The sequence below is a fragment of the Gavia stellata genome, chromosome Z (genome assembly GCF_030936135.1).
Source record: "Gavia stellata isolate bGavSte3 chromosome Z, bGavSte3.hap2, whole genome shotgun sequence".
NCBI classification, from domain to species: Eukaryota; Metazoa; Chordata; class Aves; order Gaviiformes; family Gaviidae; genus Gavia; species Gavia stellata.
Genome location: NC_082637.1, coordinates 6,908,710 through 6,935,151, shown reverse-complemented (window position 1 = coordinate 6,935,151; position 26,442 = coordinate 6,908,710). Strand labels below are relative to the sequence as shown.

General features: G+C 40.7%; 1 protein-coding gene across 1 annotated transcript in view; it reads left to right on the top strand.

The window, feature by feature from the left end:
- Positions 1-13,351: 13,351 nt before the first annotated feature.
- The window catches only part of PIK3C3 (phosphatidylinositol 3-kinase catalytic subunit type 3), an 83,952-nt gene continuing 70,861 nt past the window's right edge, over positions 13,352-26,442 (top strand). Inside the window, exons 1-5 of the mRNA XM_059833327.1 lie at positions 13,352-13,419; positions 15,267-15,455; positions 15,948-16,091; positions 18,313-18,442; positions 24,334-24,420. Of these exons, the coding sequence (XP_059689310.1) occupies positions 13,352-13,419; positions 15,267-15,455; positions 15,948-16,091; positions 18,313-18,442; positions 24,334-24,420 (618 nt within the window). The remainder of the gene's footprint in view (positions 13,420-15,266; positions 15,456-15,947; positions 16,092-18,312; positions 18,443-24,333; positions 24,421-26,442) is intronic.

Genomic DNA, 26,442 nt, shown 5'->3' with positions numbered 1-26,442 from the left:
ACCTTAAATCCCTGAAGCCTTTTTCTGTGAGTTGCAGATGTACCCACATGCAGATTTCTGAGGAATCCTCATCAGCAGAAGCAGCAGCATCGCATAAGGTTATCGAGCAAGAAAAATGTACATGTTTGTTTTATCAGGCGAATGCATTTTGCCCGCAGGGATGGGGGGCAGGAGGGTGCGATGGAGTCCTGGCCTGAAGCTAAACTAGTGGGGAGATCCTGCTCTTACACTGGAAGATATTGCACATCTGTGCGCTAAAGCACATTTCTGTTACGTTACCCAGAGCGAATAGTTTATTACGTATCATTACCTCCGAACAACAGATAATCAATTTGGATGTGTCCTTATTTACCTGGACAAACACTGGAAGGCTTTGCAATTTAATAGCCTAACTGTTTGTTAGAACAAATAGACCTATTCAATTCTGAGATCACAGTCAATCTGACGGTTTATAGCTGGTTGGTTTCTGCTTTCGAACTGTGAAACCCTGATTTGTTTTCAAGGTGTAAAATTAGCAGTAACATTTTCACATGCTAACGGATAAGTCCCTTATTGAAACATATGACTGCACTTGCTCGTTGCAGAATGAAAATAGCCTTGCTCAAAAACCCAGCACAAAGCCTGTGGCCCACTTGAATTTCGCAGAAGCCCTGAGGTGATGCCAGGTGTGAACTGGCCCAGACACCGGCTCTCTGCACAAGAGTAAATTTCAACTATTAATTTACAGGTTGAAGGAGGAGGTTTTCTGCTCATTATTATATTATACTATTTGTATACAGCTCTGTAGAGCAGCAACAGGGTGCTTGAACCGAACACGGGCATTTAAAACAGTAATTCTTCATTTCATCTCTGAAATTATTAGCCTTGGTAAATCATTCTGAATGCTGAAAAGGGGTGTTAAATCATGTCCCCTGGGTTTAGCAATGCATTCCACCTTGTACACACACCAGTGTAAATAAGCACAAGGTTGAAAAATGAAGGAATATCTGAACTCAAACCTCTGCCTTCAGATCTTAGAAGCCAAAGGAGTCAGAACAACTTATCAGGAAAGGAAAAGCAATAAGAGGAGAAAATGCATTTTACCGTATTAATGTGTTGGTCATTTTTTTCTGTTTAGTTGGGTAAGCCAAATTAAATCCTCAGAATCAGAGAGCCAAGGTAAATTTTGAAAATATCAAAGCGGACTTCAGTGAGAGATTTGAAGATGAAGAAAGGAAAAGTCTGGCAAACGAAACAGGCTGCAGATGTAGCAGTTCCAGTGAAAAGCATCAGGCCTGTAAATCTGCCTTTTGGCCAGCATGGAATGAGTTGCTGTTTCCAGTACAAACATCACCTTATCCAGCAATATCCCAGCATTAATCTGCTTGAGAGACTTACTGGAGTTTGGACTTCTAAAGAAGACACTTACTAGGACACACGTATAAGTATATATATGGAGCGTATATGATAAGGAGATAGCACAGAACATATAGTGAAGTTCAAAGAGGGTGCTTCAAAGTGGCATATGGATACTTCCAGCACTCTCCGTCCAGAGGACAGCTGTACCCAGCTATGTAATTTATCTCTACTTATCTGCATTTTTCATTGTTTTTCTTTAACTTGAGTATCTTTTCCTCCTTCCAGGGATTTCCCTCATGAGGAAAGATAGTTAAATAGTAATAACAACCTGTAATAACCCCCAGCCTTCGGTTTAAAAGCCCAAACTCTTTTAATCTCTCCACATAAAATGGGTTCTCTATTCCCCTGTTCATTTCAATAGTCCTTCTCTGTACCCACTCTGTTTTGGATTTGTCTTTTTGTGGCCCTTAGTGCCTCCAAGTTCCTGTTACCATCACACAACTTCTAGAAAGCCCAGGTCTTTCCCCTTTCTCAGTAATAACTGATGATCTCTCTATTCAGATCAGAAATGGCTAGGTTAAACTTCCTCCAAAGCTTATGGATGATATCACAGAACAGGTTCAAAAGGGATCCACATTCGACACAATGTTTTGATAAAGTCCATTTACATTTTGGTTCTCTTACCCTTGTCCATGCTGAGATGGATTACTTTTTATTTAATAAATATACCCACTTAAATCATAGAGATTGAATATAACAATTTGCTGAATTGTGTGTTACTTAATCACCAATCTACAGAGAGCAGATGCCTTATTAGATTACGCCGCAAGAACCTCAAGGAGGTTGTATGTGGGGAGTAAAATCACACAGGACGCAGAGAACACAACTGCCCCAATAGCTCTAACTCAGACAGGGGCATCCATGAACTTAGGATGCTTCATTGCCTTATTCAATTCCCAGTGATACCATTAACATCTCTGTTTAAAGGCTCCATCATCCCATAATAAAGCTAGTGCACGCTGCCACTTAGATTTCCCCATCGTAGAACATCAAAGAGCTCTGAATCAGTGGTATTTTGCTTACTCGTCTAAAGCCTTAGTTTTTTTGTTTTCAGTTCTTGACGTAAGTGATCATATTTGTCAATCTTTTCTTGCATTTTCAATTGAAGGTTTTCATCAAATGGAAGAAAAAAAATTCCACCGTGAATCCTTCTCCATCTTATTACCATGATTACTAATATTATCATTACCCGACACAGATGAAAGTTCTTTATGTCTTTTTACTAAGGCTTCTTGCCTCAAAATAGCTGTGAGTGTCATAGGAAAGGCTTTTATTTGAGATCCTGAATAAAATTCCAGAAACATTTTTGGACCAGGGCGCTATGAGGATTTATTTAGTTATTGCGAGGGATTCATCTTTAAATTAACTGTGCCTTTATAGTACTAAAATGCTGCTTTTTCATTAGTGACATAGCTTAATTGCTTCACAATCAGGGGAAAAAAAATTAGAAAGAAGAAGAAGAAAGAAAAAAAGAAGAGTAGCAAATACCTGCCTGACTTAACCACATTAAGCAGCATGGTGCAGAATATAACTTAACAGTCCAGTGAACTGTCAGTGGCAGAAGTAATTGGAAATTGGTGGGATAGTTCTTCATGTGATGGGGATGGGAGCTTTTCATGCCTATTTTTAATGGGCAAATAGCTCTCAGGGCAGCTTCATATTCTGTCATTAATTTGTAAAGATCCTTTATAATATAGAAAAGTTAAGATAGCAAAAAAAAAAAAATTCCAATTACATGTTTAATGACTTGGCATTTGTGGTAATGCTATCTAGCACTAATTCACCTGTTAGAAAACAGTCTATCTTTTAGCCCCTGGGGTTAATAGAGTGCAAAAGCCTAGTCTTATCAGAGGGTGGGAGAAAAGTGATTAATTTTTTCCTACAAGTAAGAAAGAAAAGCAAGAATGACAAAATTGATTATGAGTTTTCAACTTGCTTTTTGAGCTTAGACTATTTATGAAATACCTTTTTAAAGAAAATAACAAACTTCTAATTGCTGGTGTCTAGCTGGCCCTCAGTATTTTGCAGAGAGGCACGGGGGACTTCAGTCTTTCTGCACCCAACATGAGCAGCCGCTGGAGTGAGGCATATACCCATATTGTGTCATGGGGCTGCAGCGATGATGCCGCATAGCCTGCCCTTGAGATCAAGGCCTGCTTCACTTCTATATGGAAATGGAATCCATAATAAAAAATGTGGTCAATAGGTGGATGGATGGATTTATCCTGTCCTCAGCTGCATACTCATAACTACACTGAAATCAATAGCAGATGCTTATATGGAACTAAGAGCAGAATTTGTTCCACAACAGCAAAGAAATACAGTTCATGCAAACATCCATATTCATTTACATGTCTGTCTTTATCAGTCACTGCTGTATTTGCATCTCACCCTGGACAAAAGGTTAGCAAAAGCATTTGTAATGAACCCTTCCATTTTAAAACATTTAAATAGTCTGTAGGATAAATTGTGTATTCTAACTGACTGCTCTGGTGTGAATTTCTGAGTCCACTGAAAGGAAAAGAGGCAGCATTTACCGTGTTTATGCAACATCTTCCTTTGCTTAATACCAGATTTGTCTGTGTCAAGGCTAAACCAGGATTAGCAGCAGAAATACTAAATGATGTTAGAATTCCTGCAGTCCTGTCTAGCCCATGTAGAACACGGAGATACTGGTAATACCAAAAAAACCAAATCAAAGCAAACAATTGCCATCAGTCCAATCTCTAAAACTAGGAGCTTCACATTAAAGATAAGTGCTGTCTAATGGCTGGAAAACAAGCCCAGAAATCAAGGCTTATCTCCCCTGTTCCTAACTCAGCTCATGGTTCATCTGTCAGGAGCTAATGAAGGCTGAATACCGAGCATCCAGAATACTGAAATCCACTGATTTCATCCGGAATTCTGGAACCTTGGGTTTTCTGAGCAGTCAGCCGTACAACTTGTTCCTGAGCCCTTTCAGGTCAATTATGGTTTTGTCATTACTTTCAGTTGGAGAAGAAAACATCGAACTTTATATTCCCTGTACCTCAGCATCTCCCATCTGTGGCATGGAAGCAACAAAACCCAGTGCACTCTGAACAATTTGGACGTGTCTGGTGCTTAAGGGAACTAACACTTGCAATGTGCCCTTTAGTGATCTGGTGGTTACAGAGAAAATACATAAATCTCAGCTTAAGGGTGGGATTCACCTCATTTAATATTAGTTTATAAAAGCAGTGCTTAATACAAGTAGGTCATCTACGTTCCTTTTACAATTTTTGGAGAAAAATGGGTTTGCAAACAGTAGTACATCCCAGCCTCACACAATTATTGAAGGTAAGCATGATTGTATTGCTTTTAAATGTTACTGTCTCCTTCTCTTGACTCTAAAGCAAGGTGAGGCTAGTCTAGACAAGGTAAAATTATGTATCCTAACATAACAATGTAATTTTAAAGAAATTAACAATCTTTTGGTTATGATCTGAAGCCTTATTTGGATTCGGGTGCTATGAAAACAGAATCCTCTGTAAGTGGATGGATGGATGGACGACGGATGGATGGATGGATGGATGGATGGATGGATGGATGGACAGACTAAATTTTGTCTTTACTTGCATGGCCAAAACATACATTTGCGTATTTTTTTTTATAAAGTTGCTATTACTGTTGCTTCTTATTTGCAACAACCTAAAAGAGATGCTCAGCTACTTCGGGGAAGCACAGGGTGCAGGTGAAAATATGACCCACTCCTATAAAAGAGTCAAACTTGTTTTCCCTAAGTTAGTTGAAAGTGATGTGCCCTCATTCCCATGGCAAGGAAGATTTCCTTTAGTGCAGCTGACAAGTTTTTCAAGGTGTTTCTGCACATCCTGTAGGGAAAGCAAATTGTCATCAAAATTGAAAATTCAGAATATGTTTTTTTTTTTCCCCTGAAGGTCCTTAGGGCTCTTGAAATGCTAAGTAGAAAACTAAGCTCAATGCATATGGAGGAGATTTTCATATTTTAAAAGACAGACAGAGTGTCAGCTGGCAGACGCAGCAACTCCAAGAATCTTCAAAAAGGCAGAAGCAGAAAAGTTTACTGCTTGTTCGGTGGACACATTATTTCAGCCTGTGTTCTGCAGATTGAGAGGCAGATTGCCTAGGGTCAGAGGGTGACCCTGCCCTGCAGCACGAGTATTATTCCTTTTTTTTAAAAGTGCAAATTTACATTTGGCTGCAACCTGCCTCCTTAATGATGGATCAGCCTTTTGTGCAGGTATAAGCTCTGATTGATGGGGCACGGGGATAGGAGAGGAGAATGGAGAAAACAAGTTTATAAATTTGACATAAGATTTGAATCGCAGCAGGAACTCTGCCAGTCTCCTTAGGCATAAAATTGGACTGGCTGGAGATATGTACTGCATGTGTGATGTTTCAGCACTTACCGCTTTCATTATATCTTTACTTACTCAGTTAACAGACTACTGAACTTGCAAAATCTGGCAGACTGGGTTTTTTTAAAACAAATTTTATGATGGGGGAAGGGGGAGGAGGAGCTGGAAAAAACTGAAAATTACGTACCACATCTTCATCTGGTGTAATCCAATATAATTTAATTGATTTCACTGGACTTACAATGATTTTCTCTAGCTGATGATGACCCAGTATTTGTGTTTTGCTTTAGCTTTTTTTTTTTTCCCTCCTTCTGAACAGGCTGTGTTGACATTTCATGTTTCCTATTATTATTATTCCTTCTCCTTCTTTGTTTTGGGATTTATATGGCTTATTGACTAAACAGCATTAGAAAACTAAAGTTAATGGGCCAAACTCTTCCCTAGTGAAACTTTATTGTGCTCAAGTTATATAGGGATGAATGAGTTCAGGGACTCCTCCAAAGAGGGTTATTGCAGAGGCTGATTCTATAATGAAAGGGAAGTTCACAGCTTTGTTGTCATTTCAATGGAAATTAAATGTTGCAAGAAGCCCAGTGCTTTCATCTTCAGCTGATGTGATGAAACCTGAAGGTACTGAGCAAAAAAAGGTAAAATTATACCTCGTTTTAATGGATTAGAACAAATCCTTTAATATTATCAAGAATGCATTTAATGATACTCCTGTTCATGTCTACCTATTCCCTGGTGCACTCTGAGTTGTATGGCCAACCAGAATGGCCATCTTCTCCACCATATCTCTATCAGTGGCAACTGAGAGAGGGGCTTACTGACGGGTATGACATCTGTCCCAGGAGCAAGATGAGACTGTGAGGATCTGGCTCCTTAAAAAAGCAGAAATGAATGCAGCACCAGTCTGGATCAGGCTCAGTGTAAACAGATCTTATGGATGAGACAAAAAAAAGAAGGTGGTTGCTAACCAGGAGTGTTTTGGGACAACCTTCTTGTGGTCTTCGTGGAGCTGAAACCCTTTTTGCTTGTAAAGTGGAACTCGATGACACAGACTGAAACAGCTGGTGCTGGTAATAGTAAAAGATGGGACTGAACATGTGAAGAGACGCCTGCAAGTCCTGGGTTTCTCTGAGCAGAAAGAAAGATGCTGTTGTGCTTGGACAGAAGGCTGGGGAAACAAGAACCTGGAAAATTTGTTCAGTGGCAGTGTCACTTACTGAGTAAAGGCCTGACACACACTAGACAGTTAGAAAATATCGTACCTTTCACTGTATTGTTCAGGACCTAAGTCCTGTAATAGCAAAGCACAGTAGAAATGTAGAAGACCAGATGACTTCTTCCTCAAAGCACTCTATTCTATATCTATCAGTTGTTAATTATGGAAAGATACAAAATCAGCCGGAAAGTGAATCATATTAGGTAAAGCATCATTCCATAAACCTAAGTTACTGGTGTTCTCTGTTTTCAAATTGTGCTTTATGCATGGCTTTGTGTTATCTGGATGAGCATCCACAGGACCACCCTTGTGAGAGCCTCAGCTCTCTACAGGGGTATATGCTGCTGGCCGAACACTCTGTGTTAGCATTTGGACATTTGCTCCCGGTTCCATACGGTCTAAATCTGAATGTTTTCTGAGCACATTACAGGGACAGCTTTGTTCCAAGGCTAGAATTGTGAGAAGGATCAGGTTTTGGACCCAAATGATACTACTAGGTTTGAATTTAACTCCAAATTAACAGGGTTTTTTTACAGCCAACTATTGTTCTGCATGGATACTTAAATTATTCAGTATCTACAGTATATGAAACAATGACATTTTAATGCACCTATAAATAAATGTAAAAAATATATTTGAGGAAAGGAAAGGTGTGTTCTTTTCTTAAACCCTATTCTTATCCATTTTTAAAGGAAATATGATAACCATTGTGTTAACCATCTCTCCGTTGTGGTTCTAAAAACCTGCCCATCATTGTGGTATCCGAACAGCAGAAATTCTCTCTTCTGTACATCCTGCATGTAAAGTCTTTCTCGGGATATTACTAGAGGGAAAAAGGTGTTTGCCAATTCAGTTTTGTTCCAGTTCATTAGTGACCAAAAGTCATTACCATCTGACAGATGTACTATGGGTTATATGTAGTTTTTAGTTGTCTCAGTCCGGTCTAGTGGACAGATGTCCACATTCAGAAAAGATGAAACAAAGCAAACCTGACAACACAGCTACTTTCAGCAACTTTGCTGGAAGTCTTTACCAACAGCATGGGACCTGCCTGAATGTCTGAACTGATCAGTCCTCTGGCTTATCGTGGTAGTCCCACTAGCAGAAAATAGATGGTGTATGAGGAAGCAATGCCGTCCTCTGGAAGATGGTATATATTTCTTAGTAGGATTGAGAGGTTACATATTTCTCTGTGGCTATCAATTGGATATGAACTGCGAGTGATACTTTTCCTTCAAAACAAGAAAAATAGCTCCATTCCCTCCAAAGAGAATCGTGTCGGCAGCAGCACTCTCTGCTGCTCCCACTGTTTTCTCGATGGTTCACCTCATCAGGCTTCTGGGACCTGACAAACTATCAGAGTGAAAAACAGAAAAGGGATGGGGGAGATTTTAATGCATGAGCAAAGCAATGAAGAGTGTCAATCTCATGCTTGCTATAGGTTTTCCAATGACAAGAATGGCATAATATCAGTAACTAACTAAATCTAGGCGTAGCTCGTCACTCGTAGTCTTCACGAGAAAAAATAGATTTCTCTTTGCATACCTTTCTTCAAAAAGTTTGTAAATGCTTACATGTGTTGAGTTAAATTGCTGTTTCAAGATCAAACACTCAGGTAAACATTAGGGCACTACAGGAATGTGTGTTTTGGCTATGCTGTAGCAGAAAGCCAGGGCCTGTCCCACTGCCCCAGCCAGAGAGCAGGGCAGATGGGGGGGCAGCCAGGGCAGCTCCAGCCCTGGGCATCAGGCACCTCCATGGGGATGGGACATTAGCCCAAGGGCGGGGGTTGGCTCAGTGGAGCCCAAGGCTGGGTCCAGGCTCCTGGTGGAGCAGGAAACTGGTATCTGTGGTGTTGCTGGGACATGGAACTCCTTGAAATGGGGTCCTGTGCCATGAGCAGAGGAGATTGGTGACCATTAAGGCCTATTAGTCCCTCAGATCCCTCTCAGTTTCACCCCAAGTCTAGAAGGTACAGATGCCCTTTTTGGCATGAAGAAGGTCAGAGTTTGCTTCACAACGTACGTGGAGCACCAGCAATCTTGCCACTCGTTCGCTTCCAGAACTTGTTCCTGCTATCACATATACGCAGTTGCCCATACAGTGTGTGTGTTAGTTCACTTCCCGACTCCCTTCTGGAATACACTTATCAGTCTCCTTAAAGAAGAAACCCAAGTAGAGTTGCCAGGAGAGTTTTCTTATGGGTGTGCTGCAGATTGGCAATAGGAGAACGGATGTGCCTTGTTTGATACCCAGCACTTGGAATAATCCTGCCCTACTTCAATAGGCCAGAAACACTTGGCCACCACAACGTGCCTTCACGCCGTGCCCTAGATGTCATGCTGTAAAAACCTTCCTGTAGGCTGCAAAACAACCCTTACATTACATCAGACACTTTGAGATTGAAAACACACAGAGAAATAATCGTGTCTTTTGGCCACAAGAGTGGTCACTGAAGCTTAGAGAAGAGATGGACCAAATATTATTGCAGCTGGGATACAGATGGACCAGTCTGCAGGGGACAAGTCAAGATAGGGTAGATGTGAGCCACACGTGCTTCTTGATTCAGGGGCAACAGCCTACGGTGGCTGTTTTTAGGAGTATAGATGTTGCCATGAATGCTGAGTGCCCTGAAGGATCCACAGAAGTGGCAGCAGAGAGTAAATGGGATAATGGCCTTATCTAGCTCTGCATCTGCTCTGTACCAAATGGCCTTGTTCGGCTTCAGTGTGCTACCTCGGTTGTAGCAGCGTGGCATGTCGTACAGACACTGCACCCGCTTAGGCATCTGTCACCTCCGGCAAGATCCGTGTCAGTAGTGTAGGCAATGATTCCCAGACATGCATGGTATGTTCATCACAGACAGCGGTTTCGAGGTACTTTAGGATCCTTCAAGGTGGAAAATACTCTTTCTGTCTGCCTCTATGGCAGTATTGGAGAACTTATAAATGTAAGGTTATTAATATGAGAAAGTATTAATATGAGAAAGTGAAATTTTTGATTGAAATCTCATCTTTCTACAATTTTATTATAAAAAATTTCTTTCCTGAACATTTTTTTCCTCTTTTGCCTCCCACAGACATAATCTACTTATTTAGTTAGACATACTGGAATCTGAGAAAGTTAGGAAACATATCACTTCAAAAACTTTTTTTAATGCCAACTGCAGAGGTCTTCCATAATTTTTTCCCTTAGCTTTTTTTCTGATAAATAAACAAAAGTTAAATAATGACCTAAAAATGTCTCTGTGATGGTGAAATCGATGGTGAGATTATTTAACTGACACTACTAATTCCATTAAATGAAAAAGGATCCAATTTTTCTTGAGACAAAATAATACCAAAACAGGTACACACATATGAATGTACTTGCCATTTGTGTATGCACAGAGGTATACATTGCTTAGCTTTAAAATTGTGAGGTTTGTCTTTTAAATTTTTACAGTTTTATGCTTTATTTTTTCTCCACAGCCAAGAAGAGCAATACATTTGTTTATCCTTGCTATGGAAAGCAGAGATTTTATGTAAAAAACTGGGCTGGAACCAAACTAACAAACAAACAGAAGCCATCAAAAATTATGAGGCAGGCAATAAATGAATGGCAGCTGCCAGAGCTGTAGAAACTGTAAATGTGAGCAAAAAGTGACAAATTAAGATAGAAAAGGCTGGATAAAAGATCACGGGGTTTTTTTGGTTTGTGGTTTTTTTAAAGTTACTTTAACATCATCTGTGCAAAGGAATTTGTTAATTTAATGATGCTTAAATTACGTTTTGCACTCATGACACATGCCAGCTTGGCAGTGCTGGAAAAGAAATGCTTCGTCTTAGTGATATATAGTTCTGGGTCATGGCCCTCTCTAATTGCCTAGCTGTTCTGGAGAAAAAGGAAAAAAAAGACCTCCTGGTCACAGCACCTGAGGGGAAAAAAATAATGTTGAGCTGAAATAGTCCTTTCCTTAAAGAAAAGTTCCTCCCCTGCTTCAGCCTCTTCCCCCATTGCTGCTGACTTGCAAGAGAAGAGGACTATCTGATGACATTTCCTTCCACATTCACCCGTTAACTGTTCTTGCTGTGAAAATGGAGGAGAACGTGCTGGTTCCAAACGACAATTATCTTTTTTTAATACAAGCATGCTTGATGCTCCTTCAGGACTAGCGCTGCTGTATGTACAGCGAGATACACCAAAACAGCACTTTTTATACATTTTTTCAGCAGCGCTGAGAAGTTCAGCGGCTGTGGTGGATCATGAACCACGAACCTCCTCTTTAGTCAGTTCCAGCTGCCTTGCCTACGTAGACAAAATAAGTGTAGGATAGTAATGACGTGTATTTTTGTCACTTAAAAGTGCCTGCAATCCTTATTAACCCTCGAAACACTAAGAATTGTTTAAAATTGTACGATTATTTACAATACGTAAGTTGTGGGTGATTTTCGGTTGCCTGTTGCAGATGTAGAGTCATTCTGTACTTATATTTTGCCATTTTGTTTTCGGTTAGGTGATGATCGCTGATCACCAACTGCTGCTGACAGCTGAGGCTTCAGGAAAAACATAACAAATAAGCAAAAAATTACTCCTAAAGTAAACGTGGCGAGACTCATGATAAAATCGCCACGATGAACTCAGCGATCAGCCTGTAACGTCCGCATCCTGCACAGTATTTGCTGCACGGTGGCAGAAGACAAATGCCATTTCTACTAGGCCTTCTTCCCAGCTGTCAGTAACATAAAGCATAAAACAAAATTACCCAGTGTGTGACAACCCCTGGAAAAACGTAAGGAATAGTGTCTGTAAGCCTCACAGAAGTAGCACCCACCTTCCAGGGCACAAAAGGGTTTTGGAGATGAGAGATTTGTCTGCGGTGTGGAGAATCGCAGCCTGTGAAAATTAGGTAAACTGCTGGAAAGCTGAGCAGGAGTCAGAGCCTTGACACCTTCAGACACATCACCCTGCAGGCTGCTACAGAATCACAGAATCACACAGAATCACTAAGGTTGGAAAAGACCTGTAAAATCATCAAGTCCAACCATTACTAAAAAAAAAGCAAAAAAAAAAACCCACCCACACCACACAGCACCATGCCCATCAAGCCACATCCCACATTGCCACGTCCACACGTTCCTTGAACACCTCCAGGGAGGGCGACTCCACCACCTCCCTGGGCAGTCTATTCCATTGTGTTACCACTCTCTCAGTAAAGAAATTTTTCCTAATATCCAGTCTGTATCTCCCCTGGCGCAACTTGAGGCCATTTCCTCTTGTCCTGTCACTCATCACTTGGGAGAAGAGACCAACACCCACCTCTCTGCAACCCCCTTTCAGGTAGTTGTAGAGAGCGATGAGGTCTCCCCTCAGCCTCCTCTTCTCCAGACTGAACAACCCCAGCTCCCTCAGCCGCTCCTCATCAGACTTGTGCTCCAGACCCCTCACCAGCTTCGTCGCCCTTCTCTGGACACGCTCCAGCACCTCAATGTCCTTCTTGTAGTGAGGGGCCCAAAACTGAACACAGGATTCGAGGTGCAGCCTCACCAGCGCTGAGTGCAGAGGCACGATCACCTCCCTACTCCTGCTGCCACACTGTTTCTGATACAAGCCAGGATGCCGTTGGCCTTCTTGGCCACCTGGGCACACTGCTGGCTCATATTCAGCCGGCTGTCAATCAACACCCCCAGGTCCTTTTCCGCTGTGCAGCTTTCCAGCCACTCGTCCCCAAGCCTGTAGCGTTGCATGGGGTTGTTGTGACCCAAGTGCAGGACCCGGCACTTGGCCTTGTTGAACCTCATACAATTGGCCTCGGCCCATCGATCCAGCCTGTCCAGATCCCTCTGCAGGGTCTTCTGACCCTCGAGCAGATCAACACTCCCTCCCAACTTGGTGTCGTCTGCAAACTTGCTGAGGGTGCACTCTATCCCCTCATCCAGATTATCGATACAGATATTAAACAAGACCGGCCCCAAAACTACCGCGCAGCCCAGCCCTCTCTTCCCTCAGGCGGGACAGGCAGCCATCTCGCACCCAGCTGGAGCAACGGCCATCTTGCCATGCCGCTCATGGAAGCGGCCATCTTGCGTGCCGTACAGCCGGCGGCAGTCATGCTGGTGAGGGAGACGTGGGCGCAACCATCTTGGGGCCGCCCACTCGGCTGACTTAAGCTGGCGCCCATCTTGGTAAAGGGCCGTTACAGCGTGAGGCGGTGGCGTCTCCGCTCGTTCCTCCCTTAAGCAAGATGGCGGTGGCAGCGCATGCTCAGAGCGAGGCGGCGCGCGCGGCCCAGGCGGGGGGTCGGCCGGCGCTCATGCCCGTGGGCTGTTGTGGTGGAGGGCTCGGGCGCTGCTGAGGCGGCGGGCGGGGACCGGCGGCGGCAGCAGCAGCGATGGGCGAGACCGAGAAGCTTTATTATGTTTACAGCTGCGATCTGGACATCAACGTGCAGCTGAAGATGTAAGTGAGGGGGGCCGGGGCTAGCAGCGTCCCCCTGCTCCGCGGCGGGCGGCCGGCTGGGGCTGGGTGGGAAGCGGCCCGGTCCCCTCCGCCTCAGGGGAGGCTGGGCCGCCCGCCCGCTCACCCGAGCTGCGCTGGGTCCCAAAGCCTGGCATCCCCGCGGGAGCCCGGTTACGCGGCGGTGTTGGCTCTGTCTCCCCTCATCAACACCAGGAGCTGCTGGATGCCGCCGCCTGTTTCCCTCGGGGCTGCCGGGCGGAGGTAGCGCGGCCGCGTCCTGTCAGCGTCCCCCGCCGCCGAGCGGTGCTGTGGGCGGGGGACGGGCACGGGGCCGCGGCGCCAGCAGCAGGGCCAGGCTTGTAAGCTTTGCTCTAAACGCGTTACAAACGTTCATGGCCTTAGGTCCCGTAGTGCAGGGCGGTGTTTCAAGGCAAAGGCTTGTTGTCAGTTCAGCGCTAATGTCTCTGGTAACCTCTGAACTGCTGGTGTCACAGCTCACTCCTCAGTGTTAGGGGAAGGGGGTGAACTGTCGGCACTCTTTTTCCTACTTCTTTGTGTGCTCCTTCGAAAGCAAGTTGCTCTTAGTCGGGTTCTTTGTTGTAGGCAGATCCAGCTGCTGCAACATGTAAGTATGTGCTTAACTGGGTGTATGCAAGCACTCTTGTTGAAGCTGGTATCACACGCCGGTGGTTCATTTTGATGAACTTGCTGGTTCATGTTTTTAATTTTTTAATTTTTAAGTTTGGGATTTTTGTGCATTACAGCAGTGGGATGTTTACATTTGTGTAGGAGGGACATAGCTGATTCTAAAATGTATACCTAATGTTGCTACATTAAGGTATATTGCACTTTTTTGGAAAACTAACTTGGGGAGGCTTATTTGGGGCTTGTTTAACTTCTGAATGGAAGATGGTATCTGAAGTCAGATGCACGTGTTCTCTTTGCTAAATCATTCCGCCTAACAAAAATATAACTAGGATTTTTTTTTTTTGTGCATCCAAGTGTGTGTCATCCTGGAATGTGCTACGCTAGTTTCTTGCAAGAAACTTGTTCATCTACTCTGAAGTGGTTTTGTGGTACTGATAGATTTTTGTTTACTGGAAGATTGATTTTACGTGTTTTCCCATCACCACCACAATTCCTTTTTTGTTTTCACATGTGTATCCACAGTCAGATATTTAAAAGGCATGATTGTTTTCACCGTGGGATAGTTGAGGCCTGAGAAATTCCGTTGATTTACTCTAACACTAGAGTTCTGCAAATTGTTGCAGGGATTTAATTAAGTTTGATTTGAGCAGTCTGCTTAGTTGAGCTTTGTTTTGTTGATTTGAGAGATGACTGGCATCCAAAGCCAGTCATAGGTTTCACATTTCATACAGCTTAAAAATAAGGCTTTTCTTATCATGTGTGGGGTTTTTTGGTTTTGGGTTTTTTTTTCAAATAGTATTTGGAGCATATGTAATCTGATGTTTGTTTTGGTTTCTATATTATTAGCAGCATATGTAATCTCATTGTTGCCCTGCTTAGGCTACCTCATTTGATGCTGTCTGAGAATCTACAGGTTGTACTAGAGGAAGTTATCTCCACTGAAAAGACAAACAAGTAATTCTTCCCTTCCCTGCTTCCCCCCAAATCAGTATAGCAATAAATTCTGTATTTGTTCATCACTTGCATCCTGAGTTCCTCTCCAATATTTGGATTTCACTACTAGCTAGTAATGCAAAGTGAGGATAGCCTCAGTACTGGGTAATCTAAATATAAGGTATGGGAATAGAATAGGATTTTTAATGTGGATAAAAAAATTTTGGTTTATTCATTTTTTCTCTTCCCCCCCCCCCCCCCCATAGAGGAAGTCTGGAAGGGAAAAGAGAACAGAAGAGTTACAAAGCTCTCTTAGAAGATCCCATGCTGAAGTTCTCAGGACTGTATCAAGAAACTTGCTCTGACTTGTATGTAACTTGTCAGGTGTTTGCAGAAGGGAAGCCTCTTGCTCTTCCAGTTAGAACTTCCTACAAAGCTTTTAGCACTAGATGGAAGTAAGTGACTGCCTTTTATTTCATATTCCTTTTAGTTACTGGGGCATCAACTTCTATAAATAAATCTGTGTTTTTTTATTTGTGTCAAAAAGATTTGTTTTCTATTGTCTTCTTCAAATAACTTCTGTTTCTTCAAGTCTTTATATGGTTATTAAGTGTTGCCTTGGCAGCACAAAACCAACCTTTTTGTGTAATAGGTAAGTAATGAAAGTGTTATTTGTGTGTTTGGGCATGGCTTACTACTTAAATAAATTCTCTCACACTGTTTACTGGACAGACTGATCTTTGGTACTTAGTCATCAAGCTAGAGTATTTTTCCTTTGGTCTCTAGCCTTTTAATCATCCTCAAGACAAGTATTTGAATGGTTAAAGCCCAGAGGAAAGTAGTCCATCTGTCCTTAGAAATTCATATTCTAAGGAGATTCTGGGTTATATATACAGAGTAACTTGAATTCTAAAGCTTTGTGACTAATAAAAAGTGTTTCTCTGCAGCTGGAATGAATGGCTGAAACTGCCTGTGAAGTATCCAGATTTGCCTCGCAATGCCCAGGTTGCTCTGACCATCTGGGATGTATATGGACCTGGTAAAGCAGTTCCTGTGGGAGGAACAACGGTCTCACTCTTTGGGAAATATGGGTATACTGTTTTTTCTTCTATGGTACAGATTTGAAGATCACTTGTGAATAGTAAGGTAGCAGTGGTTAGAAGAGATTTTATAAAACTTTTTAAACCAGGTTAACAGTTCCATGTTTGAGAAATCGGATACATAGATGATTTACTCTATTTCTTCCTCAGTGTAACTTCATACATGCTACAGTGTTAAAAAAAGTCTTCTCTTGTATAACAGCAAAATTTCGCCTTTTTTTTAGGTCTGTAATCTCGGATTTTAAGGTAGCAAATGCTGAAATCACTTCATAATTATACTTTTGTAATGCATGGATGCCAGTATTGATTACTTAACGTAATTGATTTAATTGGTTTGCGATTGGGCTGCTAATGCAGTATTACTTATAAGGAATAAAGTGTAACTCAGTAAATCAGGAGTTTTCAAAATTAATAATCTGTGCTCCAATAGAGGGTGGGTTTAGTACATGTGTGGATGATAACACTAAGCTGGGAAGGATTGCAAGTGTGCGGGAAGGTGACAGTACATCAGAAGGATCTTGACTAAGTGCAAAGGGGACTGAAAAAATAGGATGCAGTTGAAGGAAAACTATGAGGCGCTGGTACTTTTTGCAATTGATTGTAGTCAAATACAGAATGGGGAGCAGCTGCCCAGGAAAACAGAGGGAGAAGATCTGGGTTTTAGAGTGAATCTTAAGTTTTGCATGATTCAGCATCATGATGTTCTTGTGAAATGTGCAAACAGCATTGAATATATGAACACTCTACAAGTATGTGCATCAGGGACAATGTTGTATCCTCCTTCTCCATACTTGGCCACTCAGCTGGGCTATGTTCAGTTCTATGTAACTGACTTCAAGCAAGTTGCTGACTGCTGGGAGTCTAAGGGAGTCCATATCATTGATTGTCTAGCAAACAGGTGTGATGGAGGAGGAGTAAAGACTAGTGAGGCTGAAGAAAAGACTATAGGAACACTTTTCTAGTATGTAGGCAGCGTTGGAAAATGGAGACAAGTAGCCTTTTTTTTGTCTTGTCAGTGGATAAGAAGTAATAAGGCTAAACTGAAGTGCAGGAAAAGTTTAGGTTAGCATTAGAAAAGCTGTTCTAGTGATACTGAATGCAGAAAATGACTGTAGACAGAGGTTGTATCTCTGTCATTGAAGATACTGCTTTGACAAAAAGATTGACATTGTCTTAGGGCAGAAAATGAAATTGCATCAGTTGGACTGTGCCCCAAAGACTGCTGGTAGTTTTTTAAAGCATGAGAGCATAGTTCCTAGGAAAAGATACAATTTATAAATGAAATCATCTTTATTTCCAGCATGTGGGGACTGGGGGAAGTAGATGGACAGAAAGCAACAAATAATTTTGAAATTTTGTGTTTGCTTGTAAATGGAAATCCTTGTAGTAGTATCCCACAACATATGCATAAATTCAAGGTCAGATGGTTCTTCTAGTCAGTATTTCTCATTTTTAATGGTTAACTTTTTAAAGCGTTCCTTCCAGTTGTATTTACCTGAAGTTGTTAGAATTAAGTGATCACCTCTTATTGGCAAAAGTAATGCACTTGATTTCTTGGGGCATCTTTTATAGGAGGATCAGCACAAATATACAAGGGAAGCAGGGTTTTGCAGAGAAAAGGTGTGGTCAGTTACCCTGCAAAGTTCTGTTCACTGCACGGTTTCAATTACCAATTCAATTTCAAGCATAGATGGAGAAAATGATGTGTTAAGGGTTGTGGGTTTTTTTTATTTGGCAGCTCAGAAGGCTGCTTTTTATCAGTTGGCCTTCAAATGAAACTTAGGTAGTTTTTTAGTTGATGTTTTTTTTTCAGGCTGGCAGACCTAAAGTCAGTATTATAATTTGCAAGTCAAGAGGAATACTTTCTGCTTCATTACAAGTAATAAAACTATGAAGGTCAAGCTTTGTCCTCAGTTTGCGTTTGTACCACCCCACTGACTTTGGGAATTACCCATTTTTCTTCCACTTGCCAAATAAGTTATCTCAGACTTACTCATTTTCTTCCAAACTCTGTGTGCCAATAAAAGTGAAGGCCGTAGAGGGCACAAGGTGCAAGGCACTTTTGCAGTTTAGTTAAATTATGCGTGGCAGTGCATGTTTGTAGGTTTGGCAAAGGAAGCTACTTCATTTTCTTGCAGCTGCTGCTGTACTTTGATTCCTGACAGCTGTATTATTTTGAATTTACTGAAGCGATTCTGCATTTTCCCTGCAGTATGTTTCGTCAAGGAATGCATGATTTGAAAGTCTGGCCCAACGTAGAAGCTGATGGCTCAGAGCCCACCAAAACTCCTGGGAGAACCAGCAGCACAGCCTCTGAAGATCAAATGAGCCGCTTGGCAAAGGTAATGGAATACCTTTAAGATGTATGTGAAAAGATTGCACTTTCATTGGAGTGAAATGAAGACAGCCTTTAATGAAAACAGTCTTCTCGTATTGTTTTCTCACTTGAAAGCTATCTTCCTTTGATTGTTTAGGTATTTCACGGGTTGTCTACAAATGGGTAAACTAGATCATACTCATTTGCTTCTAAAGTATTTTTTAAAAGGTAATGTATAAATACCTTTTAATATACATAGCATTATGTTATAACAACTTAACATCCTAATTCTTTGTAAAGAATGAAAATGTGAACATGTCTCGAATATGCTTGAAGCCAAAATGCCATCAGGTTCAGTAAGAGCAGCTCCTAACAGTAACTTGGGAGGACAGTCTAGTTTCTTTCAGTAGCCATCCTTTAGGTTTAAGGCTGTCTGATGTAGTGTTCAGATGTGTATGACATACCTCTACATTAGAAAGAATTTGAGTAGAACTGCAAAAATTCACCAAAGTTTCACTCATTTCAGCTCATGAATATGTGTATGTATTAGTATCTTCTCCCAACTTGATGGCAGAGTGTATTTTTGCCATCAAAACTACTTCTGGAATTGATCAGCAGATGGTAGTTCTTCAACTGTTTTACTACCTGATCTCTGTTATTCTTCACTTAAGCTTACCCCAAGCTTGCCAAATCACTCAACCCACTTACTCAGTGTACTTTCTTCGTAATCTTGGTCTCCTAGTTTTCATCCTCACCTTTGTGCAACTCCCAGTGAAAACAGGTCCAGTGCCATAAATATGTCCATTTTCTTTTCTAGAGATTTATCACAGCAATAAACTAACTTTCATTTAGGGTCTCTCTTTTATTAGTCTAGTTCATGTTGAATTTATAATGGAAAACTCATTAAGATTTTCTGCCAGTGGTGGTGCCCCATTTCTTGATCGTAGTAGAATAAACTCCCACTAGCCTAAGGAAGCTCTGTAGACAGACACTAAATATCAAGGCTTGTTTATAGTTCATCAAATGGTGACGTGATGTAGGCAGTGGGTCTCTGAGAAAGGGTTTTAGAGCCTTCCCTTTCATGTCAGTTCTGTTATGCAAACATGACCATACCCTACCAGTGTTTTTTCTCATCTTCCCTTCGCTGTCTTATGCTCCCTAGCTCAAGAAGTGCAAATAATGTAGTGTATTTCAGTCTTAAAATACCTGGGTGTGTTCTAGCCTGTTCTTTTGTCATATGGGAGATGAGGGCTCAAAGCCTCTGAGGAAGAGGAGAGAACTCTCCTTTCACATCCCAATTGAGAGTTCTAGTTAATGGCTAGTAAAAAGCTAATAACATCACTGCCACCATTCTTCTCATCTGAAAGCTGTTTTGGGAGATACTAATTTCTGAAAGATGAGAGTGTTTTCACTGATGTTTCATTATGTTAATTTATAAAAACATTTTACAGTCAGATGCTAGCGAAGTGTATAGGGTTTCTGGGTAGTGTGCCTATGAGAGCTTTCACTTGCACAGCTGTTTACACAGCAGATGATGTTCTTGTGATGTATCCTTCCTAAACAGCCATTGTTTGAGCACAATCAGCTTCAGTTATTCTAACTTACTCATCAGTTGCTGAATGCCTCCTGATGCTACTGTATGTGAAAGTATATTTAAATATAGGTAAGAGGAGCAGGACTAGTTAAATACAAGATGAGTTTGTGTGGACTTTGTTATTCTTGGTTTGGTTTGAGTTTTTTCTGTTTACTGGACAGACGTATCATTTTTAAGTGTCATGCTATTGATTGACGTCTGATACCAGAGGCAAAATTAGAGTCCTCCAGATAATAAGTAACTTTTGAGAAGAGCTTGCTCAAGGACCTTTGCTCCATCTAAAAGATAACTTCTTATTTTCTTGACATGCTTCTGAGTTTGTGTGTGTCTGTCATATTTAATATTACAGGGAATTTGTATAAAATCAATGCCTGGCTGCTGGAGGGTTGCATCCTTTTACCTTCAATAATTGATACTATGGCAAGTCTCTGATGTTGAGGTGCCTTATTGTTGTGCTCTTACAAAACACATGAATGTTGCTTGTAGAATTGCTGCTGCTGAATATTAATGGATGAGTGTGGAATACCTTAGCCTGCTCAAATATTAATGACATTAAGATGTTTCTCCCATGAGTGGTGTGTTAATTTATTCTACTTCAACAAAAAGTACTCTTAAGTTCTTTTTGTTCCATTAATTTCCCTCACACCTTCTGCTGACTAAATGTAATTAGATAATAATAATGGTGAGATAGTATCAGGGATGTCTCTTATTTAGTAGCAGGTGATGAATGCTTATTTCCCTGAAGGGGAGGCACTAGCTTCTCTTTTATTTTAAGCTTTAAATATTAATTCAAGAGAATGGTTCTTCATGTGTGTGTATATATATGCCTACAGATCTTCTCGGTCTTGTATGCAGGCCTAACTAGTTGCTCTGTTATGACTTCTTTCCTCTCTAAGGGAGGTTTGCAGGTTTAAGAGATTAATAATTTTCCTCTAAAACATACAGAATGACTTTTTTCTTTATTCTCTAGTGCAGTGAACTAGAAAATGAACTAAGAATTTGTGACCAAGTTTTCTAAATAACATTTTTTTGCCAAGGCTTTGATAAGTGCTATCCTAACTCTGTGTATCGATGCTGAATGTGAATATGTAGTATTCTGAAAATTTTGATGCATTGGTTTAAGGTAGTGGAAATAAGAGGGCTGCCTTGAGTAAGAAAAAAATATTTTTGTTAAATAAAAAAAAAAAGTAGGGAGTAATTTAGAAGTGGCTAAAATGGTGGACATGTAAGGGTAAGGAATTTCTTAATTGCTGAGAATGAGAAGACCTTTCTGTGACCTAGATAGGACATTTGTGAATGCATTAAGTGATAATGTCCAGCCTGCCTGGAACAGCATTTTGGATTATAAGTGGTCTGCATGCTCCTCGTTCTCTACCTTTGAAATATATTATGAAGCCATATATGAGGCGAAGGTCAAGTCTTGTATTACCATTTTAGTACAGGCCTGGCACATTCTGCCTCTGTAATATTGCTGAGATAGAATTTGATGAAGTGGCTGCGGAATGTAAGATAGCAAAAAATTATTACTATATTCTGCTCCTGTTTACAATCCTGTTGATAAGTTGAAAGAACCCAAAGACTGGGTTTCTGTGCTTTGGTTACATTCAGCATCCTGAAATGTTATTAAGGATTATACTTTGCTGCACCCCGCCCTTCCTTTTCCTTTCGTACTGTTAAGTTTCTGATGTTTATGGAAGCTAATCTGACGATTAGTTGTCCCAGAGTTTACTGAAGACAAAACAAATGAAAAAAAGCCCCTACTATATACTGAACAGGGTTAATTCTTAGAAGTTGCAGTGGTCTTCCAAAGTTTGCATCAAAATCTTACTACCTCTGTCAAGCTGTACTGTGGTCTAGAGCTTAAAGAAACGTTAGGTGAATCAGCTGCTTTAAGCAAACAATCTCATAGTCATTATGGGATTATGTTTTTGTGTTTCATGGAATGAGTTCAGAACAAAGGACATGAGGTGCTCATGGCTAATTTACTATTTAGTGCTTCTTGAAATGGCCAGTTCCTAGCAAATCTGGAGAAACAAAAGGCAGGATTTTCCTCCCAAGTGAATAGCTTTTTCACTGCTTTGTAAATTGTGACTGCTTTTGGTTATAGTTATAGTTTTATATTTGAACTATAATTGAGGATTAATATTCAATGGAAAATTTTAAACCTCATCTCTAGTAAACGTAGTAGGAACCAAGAACCAGAAAAGCTGAATTAAAGAACATAATTGTGAAATGAGCAAGCATTGGCATTCAGAGCTAAATGTCATGCTTGCTTTTGTAAGTAATCTGCCTTAAAATTTAATTCAGATCTTGTGAGAGTGCAGAGGCCATGGTGTGTGGGCTGTAGTGTATTTCAACTCTTTCTGACATAAACTGTTTCCAAGGAGGCTAAATCAATTGGGGGTTTTGTTTCCTGCTTAGAGGTAGGAACGAGTATCCAAAGTCTTGTTAGACCGTAACACCAAATTAAACACTGGGGAGGTGAATAAGAGGGGAAAAAAAAAACCCCTCCAATGAACTTGTCTGAAACAGCAAGAAGTCACTTTATGGGAAGTGAACCAGCAAGATGGTCTGTTGTTGCTGGATATGAAGGGGCAGTTGATCAAGGTGTTAGAAGACAAGGGTAAATGCTTACAAGCTGGTCTTTGACAGATCAGTTCCACTGATAAAAGAACACCTGCAAGGAGACTGCAGAACACTGAAATTTCATTTCATTAATGGTTTTAATGGCTGTTTACAGTCTTTTGCAGACCAGACAATTATTTGCCTGTTATGTCAGCATTGCTTCTAAGAGATGTACAAAGCTATTCGATTCTGCATAATTTCTGAAGCTTGGCTTCTTGTGAGTTTGTCATGTAGGTACTCTCCAGATCAATCAGGATCTCTATTTGGCCGTGAAGTTGATGCTGTTCTCAGAGTGCATCGTGATGGGGTTTGCATTTAGTCCAGGTCATCCTTGGGGCACAATAATATTTGCCCGTACTGCGAAGACATCAGTTTACTGGGGATTTGAGTGAGAATAATGAAACAGTACTGCTGGTGCAAACTCTTAACCTTTTTTTTCTTCCAAGTGATTTTTTTTTTTGTATCTATAGTGGTGTGCTACCAAAAGTCTAGTGCAGGTACCTGACAAACTATGCAACCTAGACAACTCCCAGCATATAGCAGGTCTTGTCTTCTGTGTCTTTTTTGTCATAATCTCATCTCCAGTTCTATATGGAAGCAGTACGCTGCTGTTGTGTTCTCCTGCATACAATACCTTTCATTCATATGCTCTTGTAGGTCTCTTTGTATATTGCCTGTCCCCTAGCTGTCAGCTGGGCAAGAAATGGCAGTTGGTGTGGCTGTATGGCCTGTTCAAATTTAAATGCTCATGGGTGTGCAGCGTGACCACAGAACAAAGCTGATGAAGTATTAGTTGTAACTTTTCCCTTAATAAGAATAATCTTGAGCGTCTCTTCACTAGCCAGTTTCTAGACAGATATTGATTTTCCTTAAAACATGAAAGAACTTGATGTCTTCTAGTCCTTTGCATCGCTTCTTGCATACTGCAAGAATTAGTGATTTTTTTTTTTTTTTTGTTTGAGGAGCACTTGTGATTTCTTAGGAGCTGAAAAGATGATTCTTGTTCATATTTGTGTGGTGGTCTGCTGAATTTTTCATAAACTATTGTGTGTGTCAGTGCATCTGAAACTACAGGTAGTATGGCTCATATCTTCTCTTCCACTCTTCTACTGCTAGGCAGTCCTTTAAACAACTCAACTTCCTTGCTATTACTACAGCAATATGTAGATGTAGGAATAAAACTTGAACTACTTTTCAGAAGATTAAAAAGAAAGGGAGAACAAGCTCTCTATGACTTGCTATAAGTCCTCAGCTGACCTTTTGCGATGTGTAAGTCCCAGTCTGAAAACTTGTTTAGGTAAGGCTAACTTGATTTCGATAGTTTTTGAAATATCTTCTTTTGTTTGGCTTGGTAGGTTTTACTGTATGAAACGAAGTAACACAAAAAATGAAATATCTTTGTTATGTGACTTTGCTTTAAAAATAGGTTCCTGTTTTTAATGTGTTAAAAATGCAAAGGTGATGTGCTTGGAACAAGGTTTTGGTCTTTGCCGTGATTGGTGGTTTAGATACTAGAATTATTTTTATGGCATGACTTAGCTGTTTACAAGGATCTACTGCGTGTGTACTGTACAAGCATTTTTTCCCAGTTCCTCTTTTTTTTTCTTCCCCTGACTTCATGTCAGTGTCTCTAATCGTAGATATTCTTTTTATTGCTCTGAGCAATTTAAATGTTATCATTGTGTTTTTTCATGCAGCTCACCAAGTCTCATCGGCAAGGTCACATGGTGAAAGTGGACTGGCTGGACAGACTGACCTTTAGAGAAATAGAAATGATCAATGAGGTAGGTCATCGAACATCAGATTGGTAATTTTTTTTTTGGCTCTTGCTAATATGGAACCTTTGCTTGCTTAGGAGACGAACTCTAAGTACTTGTCCTGTTTTTCTTCAACCACCAGTGTATATGATAAAAGGAAAAAAAATTCTTTAAGCTTCCAGAGTTGATTTTTACTTTGGCAATAATGCGAATAATAGTCATAGAATGGTTTGGGTTGGAAGAGATCTTTAAAGGTCCTCTAGTCCAATCCCTCTGCAATGAGCAGGGACATCTTTCACTAGATCAGGTTGCTCAGAGCCCTGTCCAACCTGATCTTGAATGCTTCCAGGGATGAGGCTTCTACCACCTCTCTGGGCAACCTGTTCCAGTGTTTCACCAGCCTCATTGTAAAAAATTTCTTCCTTGTATCTAGTCTGAATCTACCCTCTTTTAGTTTAAAACCATTACCCCTTGTCCTATCGCTACAGGCCTTACTAAAAGTTTGTCCCCATCTTTCTTATAAGCCCCCTTTAAGTAGTGAAAGGCTGCAATAAGGTCTCCCCAGAACCGTCTCTTCTCCAGGTGGAACAACCCCAACTCTCTCAGCCTGTCCTCACAGGGAGGTGTTCCATCCCTCTGATCATTTTTGTGGCCTCCTCTGGACCTGCTCCAACAGGTCTGTGTCTTTCCTGTGCTGAGGACCCCAGAGCTGGACACAGTACTCCAGGTGGGGTCTCACCAGAGTGGAGTAAAGGGACAGAATCACCTCCCTCAGCCTGCTGGCCCCGCTTCTTTGGATGCAGCCCAGGATACAGTTGGCTTTCTGGGCTGCGAGTGCACATTGCCGGCTCATGTCCAGCATTTCATCTGCCAGAACAGACAGCTGTCTTATAAGTTTTCAGCTTCAAGTTAACTTGATCACAGAAGACAGAATTTCTTAGTAATTTGGAATAACTTGAAACAAATTCTGTTAGGTATGAGTAACTTAACTCTAGGATTTATTTAGATTGTGATGGGAAGCTTTTTGGACATACAGTCTGTTCCTTGGTTTTAGACTTGTTCAGCTTTATTGGTTTTCATTTTTGGTGCTGAGGAAAAACACTTGTAAGATTTGAATGAATATAATTTAAAAAAAAATAATAAAAATATGGTAGTTAAATACCTGAATGAGGTGTTAACCCTCATTGAGCAAAATCACTCCCAAACTGTTCACTGATTATACTCATCTTGTACAACAGAACTCTGTTTTCTGCTTTGCACTCTGATATTTTTGTTGTCTTATTTATAATTAGACCTCTGGGAATCAGATTATTTTTTAACCTAAATTTGTGTTTTTATAATCCCTTATGAATAGTTTTTAAGAACTCAGTCTCCTGTAAAAATACAGAAAACTAAACATTCCTGATTCCTAGAGCTGTGCCTTAAATGCAGAACCACTTTACCTGGGCTGGAAAGTCAATCCATTATTAATCCATGAAACGAACTTGAGTTGCTCATTATTAAACAGGATGCTTAATTTTTTTTTAATTGTATGTTCCTAGTGGTGGATATGTGTAACTTCTTTCTTGTTTCCCTCCTAGATTTTAAAATCCTTAGCACTTTTTCTAAAAAAATGCATACATGAGCAAACCTTCCTCCAAGAGTGAATGAGCAGCAAATCTAATCTTATAGTCCAGGTTTAATTTGTCTCTTTCATAGTGTTTATCTAAAAAGTGATATTTTTTTGTCTTCTGGTTTTTGACTCTGACATGCATAATTGTGTGTAATGATTTAAAAAAAAAAAAAAACACAAAAAAAACAAAACCCAAAACAAAAACCCAAGGTGTCATCTGGTAATTCTTCATTGCCTTTTTATTCGGACCTTTAGCCCATGGTTGCAAGCTGCTGATGAAAACAATGTGATTTTTATCTGTTACATGTGGATTTTTATCATGAAGTGGGAATGTGTGGAAGTAAGAATGTCAGGAAGAAGGTGATATGGTCTCAAGTAGTGCTGTGAAATGATTAACTGAATAATTGCTACAACAACTGATAATCTAATTAATCAGT